A 3,760-nucleotide genomic window follows, 5' to 3' on the forward strand; every position below is an offset into this window, starting at 1 on the left:
AGAGTTTTACAGATCAGCTGCTCACTGGCCTGGGAAGATGGGACTGGAGATCCATCAGTGACAAAGCATAAAAGCCCAGGGCCAACTTTCCTAGAGCAGATTCTTCCACAGACTTCGTTGAAGTGTGTGCAGCTTCTGCTGTGAAGCAGAGACAGCTCTTGATGGTCACTGCCCAGGGGGTAAAAGAAAGAGGGAGATCTGCCTTGATTTATTTGTATCAGACCCCGCCGGGCCCTCCCCACTTCCTGCCGGGATCGGACACCGCCGGCGGCCATGGCCCTGCTGGGCTCCATCAGCCTGAGGAATTGCTGCCAAGGAGGGGCCGGGGGCTTCCTCTTGGGCTTCGTCTCCCTGGCGCTGGGGCTCGGCTTCTACCTGTGCCAGAAGGTGAGGGGGGTCCCAGGGGGTCGTGTGTCCCCCCCAGAGCGTCTGTGCCCCCCTGGGGACCCCCCACCCCGGTGTCACCCCCTTTTCTCTCTCCACAGAGCTCGTGAGCCGGCGGCGGCCGCAGCCCCTCCCCAAGACCTCGGGCCCAGCCTGGACTCCCCGCCATCTCCGTGAGAATTTTGGGGGGGTTGTGCGTCCCTCCCCTCCCCTGCTGTCACTCTGCCTCCGCCCGGCTGCTCCCAGTGATCCCAGGAAAGCTTCCCAGTTCTCCCCAGTCCCACTCATTGGGGGGCAGTTGAGGAGGGGTTTGGGGGAATTCCAAGGGGTGGGAACCGAGTTTGGGGGGGGGCAGAACCGGCCCCAGGATGGATCGGGAATGGGGACCCCCTGTGTTCCCCCTGTCAGCCCGCTCTGGGGGGGCTCTGGGAGGGCACTAACCCCTCAATAAGGCACCCAGCACACTTCGAAAGGTGCTGGAAACCCCCTAAACCTCCACACAGGCTCTGGAGGACTGCCTAAACACACTCAGAGCCCACCCAGGACCCTGCACAATTGTTTCTGGGGGACTTCTCTGGGTACTGGTGGTGCTGGGAACCCCCTGGCTGCGGGCGAGGAGCTCTCAGGTGAGTGGGGGGTGGGAAGGGGGCGGTCAGTGGGAAAAGGGGGGTCAGAGGGGATAAAGGGGTGGTGGGACCCCAAACTGAGTGGGAGGGGAGTGGGACCTCTCAAAAGTGGAGGGAGGAGGGGCACTGAGGATGATGGGAAATGGGTGTGAGAGGTCAGAAGAGTGGGGAAAGGGGAGGGTGGACCCCCAAACTGAGCATGAGGGGGCTGGGGAGTGGGGGGTTGATGTGGGAGGGGTGGGAGAGGAGGGAAAAGTGGGGGTTGGGACCCCCAGGATGATCCTGGAAGGGGCTGGAGATTGAGGGGAACATGAAAAAGTGAGAGGAACAGGGAGAGGGTGGAAAAGGGGGCGGTAGTGTGGTGGGTCCAAAGGTCCCATGGGGGTCTTTGGGCACCAGGTTTTGAAAAACGGGGTGGTTCCCCTGAGCTCCCAATTTACTGTGGGGTGCTGGGGGCTCCTGGATCCAATCTCAGCCTTGAATCTTGCCAATATTTTAAGTTTAGAGGAATTACAGAGGTGTAACTGAAACACGTTTGTCCCACAGGTTTTAATGATGGCAAATCAGACCTGTTAATAGCAATGAATTATTTAGGGTTACAAATGATCAGACAAAAGACCTTCATCAGAATTATTTACTGCACAAGAGAAACACTAAAACTACCAGGAGTACAGGATAAGATAGGACAGTGCTCTACACTAAAGCAATTGTTGAAGCCATTCTACTCAAGCTGACACAAAAGCAAGAATTCTTAATTAGAGATGGATGGAACTCCCCAAGAGCAACGCTCGTGGGGAGATCTCTGCTCTCAACCTCCAGCAGTGACCTCGGGGGGTCCCCAGCCAAGGCAGGAATCTCGACACAACCCCCAAGAAGGGTTCTGTTGGAAGAAGCTGCCCCTGGGAAAGGGGACTGGCCCTTTGTGGTGGAAAGGGATGGACTGACAGTCACTGGACTCCAGGGGTCGCCTCACCATCAGGGGGTTCATTTGGGGTGGAAGCAGCGGCCGAAGCTCTTCCTGCAGTCGGGGCACTGGTAGGGCTTCCCTTACTGGTGGGTCCTTTGGTGTCTGGTAAAGGCAGAGCTGTCACTGAAGCTCTTCCCACACTCCCCACACTTGTAGGGCCTCTCCCCGGTGTGGATGCGCCGGTGGGTGACAAGGGTGGAGTTCCGCTTGAAGCCCTTCCCGCAGTCGGTGCAGCGAAAGGGCCTCTCATCCGTGTGCGTCCGCTGGTGCAGGAGGAGACTGGAGCTGGTCTGAAACCTCTTCCCACATTCCCCACACCTGTAAGGCCGTTCACCAGTGTGGATGCGCTGGTGGGTGCGGAGGTTGGAGCTGTCCCTGAAGCTCTTCCCACATTTCCCACATGCATAGGGCCGTTCCCCAGTGTGGATGGCCTGGTGTCGGATCAGGTTGGAGCTGTAACTGAAGCTCTTCCCACATTCCCTACATGTGTAGGGCCTCTCCCCAGTGTGGATGTGCTGGTGGATGAGGAGCTGGGAGCTCTTTCCAAAGCTCTTCCCACATTCCAAGCACAGGAAGGGCTTCTCCCTGCTGGGAGGCTGCTCAGGGTCCACCAGCTCAGAGCTCCCCCTCAAGCTCTGGCCGCCTTCCTGGCACAGGCTGGCTCTTTCCTCCTCAGAGTACCCTGGGTTGGCTTTGGAGCCCCTCCTGTGGGGGGATCTCCGGCCCTTTTCCTCCCCGCTGCCTTCCTGCGCCGGGGAGCCCTTCAAAACGGCCTCTCCCACCAGGGTCTCACGGGGGGATTTGTCCTCCGGGCTCTCCGTCCTCAGCTCGGGGCCTGGGGCAGGAAGCAAGAAGGACAGGGAGGGGATTTGCCTCCGGCCCACAGGGAAGGCCAAGGACATCCCCCCAACTCCGGCCCCGGCAGGACGGCGGCGGCAGCGGGGTTGTCCTGCAGCCGGGGCCATGCTCGGCTGACAGAGCCAGCACAACACCCGCCCAAAGGGCCACTGACTTCCTCCTCACCTGCCTGGGGGGCCCAAGGCATCTTCCTCTTCCTCGCAGCCTCCTCCTCCATTGGTCAAGCTTTGGGAAGGACAAATCCTGATGGGGGGAAAACAAGGGCTGAGCGCGTTGGTTTGGGGGTTCCTCCTGCCCAAGTCCATCCCTAGAACTCACCGGGCATCCTGTGTCCATAAAAACCTCCAAAATACCAAGACTCAGACCAGAAAAACCCAAACCACCAAGATTCAGGCAAAAAGCTCCTCAGAAATAGCAAGATGAACCCCTCTCCAAACTACAAAATGTTAAGATTCAGCCAAAATATACTCCAAAATATGAAGATTCAGCCAAAAAAAGGTGTTTAATTGGGAGGATGAGGGGAGCGAGGTCACTTCATGAGCACTTGATTGAGTTGCTAAATATTATTCAAAAGCTGAATTAACGTAGTGTCACTTAAAACTCATTTTTTTCTTCCTAGTTTCAGTGTAGAGAATAAATATGAAATCCCTGGACTTCAGGCCTGGATCATTACCCCTGTGCTTTGGAGTGCAAATGTTTTCTCCTTCCACTTCTCCCCTGCCATTGTTTCTGACAACTGCATTCCTCTGCTGTGCTGTGCCAATCTCCTGGGATGTGCAGTTTCCATGTTTGCAAGGATTAAAGGCTACTTTTTGCCTCCCAGTGCCAAAGGCTGGTCTGTGAAGTTTAGTGTGAGAGAACCCTGGGCAATCAGACACTGAAATTGTTGAGCTGCAACGGGCCATGTGAATGGAATGACAGAATC

The 3,760-nt window shown here is 56.9% G+C and overlaps 1 protein-coding gene across 1 annotated transcript; it reads right to left on the reverse strand.

Annotated features, from left to right (window-relative positions):
- Positions 1–1,604: 1,604 nt before the first annotated feature.
- Positions 1,605–2,905, reverse strand: LOC113941083 (zinc finger protein 239-like). Its single transcript, XM_027632243.1, has 2 exons — positions 2,409–2,905; positions 1,605–2,324 (listed from the first exon to the last, which is right to left on the reverse strand). The coding sequence occupies exons 1-2, from the start codon at positions 2,877–2,879 to the stop codon at positions 2,058–2,060; spliced, it is 738 nt and encodes a 245-aa protein (XP_027488044.1). The 5' UTR covers positions 2,880–2,905; the 3' UTR covers positions 1,605–2,057.
- Positions 2,906–3,760: the final 855 nt, after the last annotated feature.

Source organism: Corapipo altera, unplaced genomic scaffold (genome assembly GCF_003945725.1).
Source record: "Corapipo altera isolate COAL_440 unplaced genomic scaffold, ASM394572v1 58981, whole genome shotgun sequence".
In the NCBI taxonomy this organism is placed as follows: domain Eukaryota; kingdom Metazoa; phylum Chordata; class Aves; order Passeriformes; family Pipridae; genus Corapipo; species Corapipo altera.

Excerpts from the sequence above, each read along its gene's own strand:
- LOC113941083 (XM_027632243.1), bottom strand. The coding sequence starts at position 2,879 with ATGTCCTTGGCCTTCCCTGTGGGCCGGAGGCAAATCCCCTCCCTGTCC. Across the intron at positions 2,325-2,408 it reads CCAACCTGATCCGACACCAG|CGCATCCACACTGGTGAACG; the intron begins GCCATCCACACT and ends CGCACCCACCAG.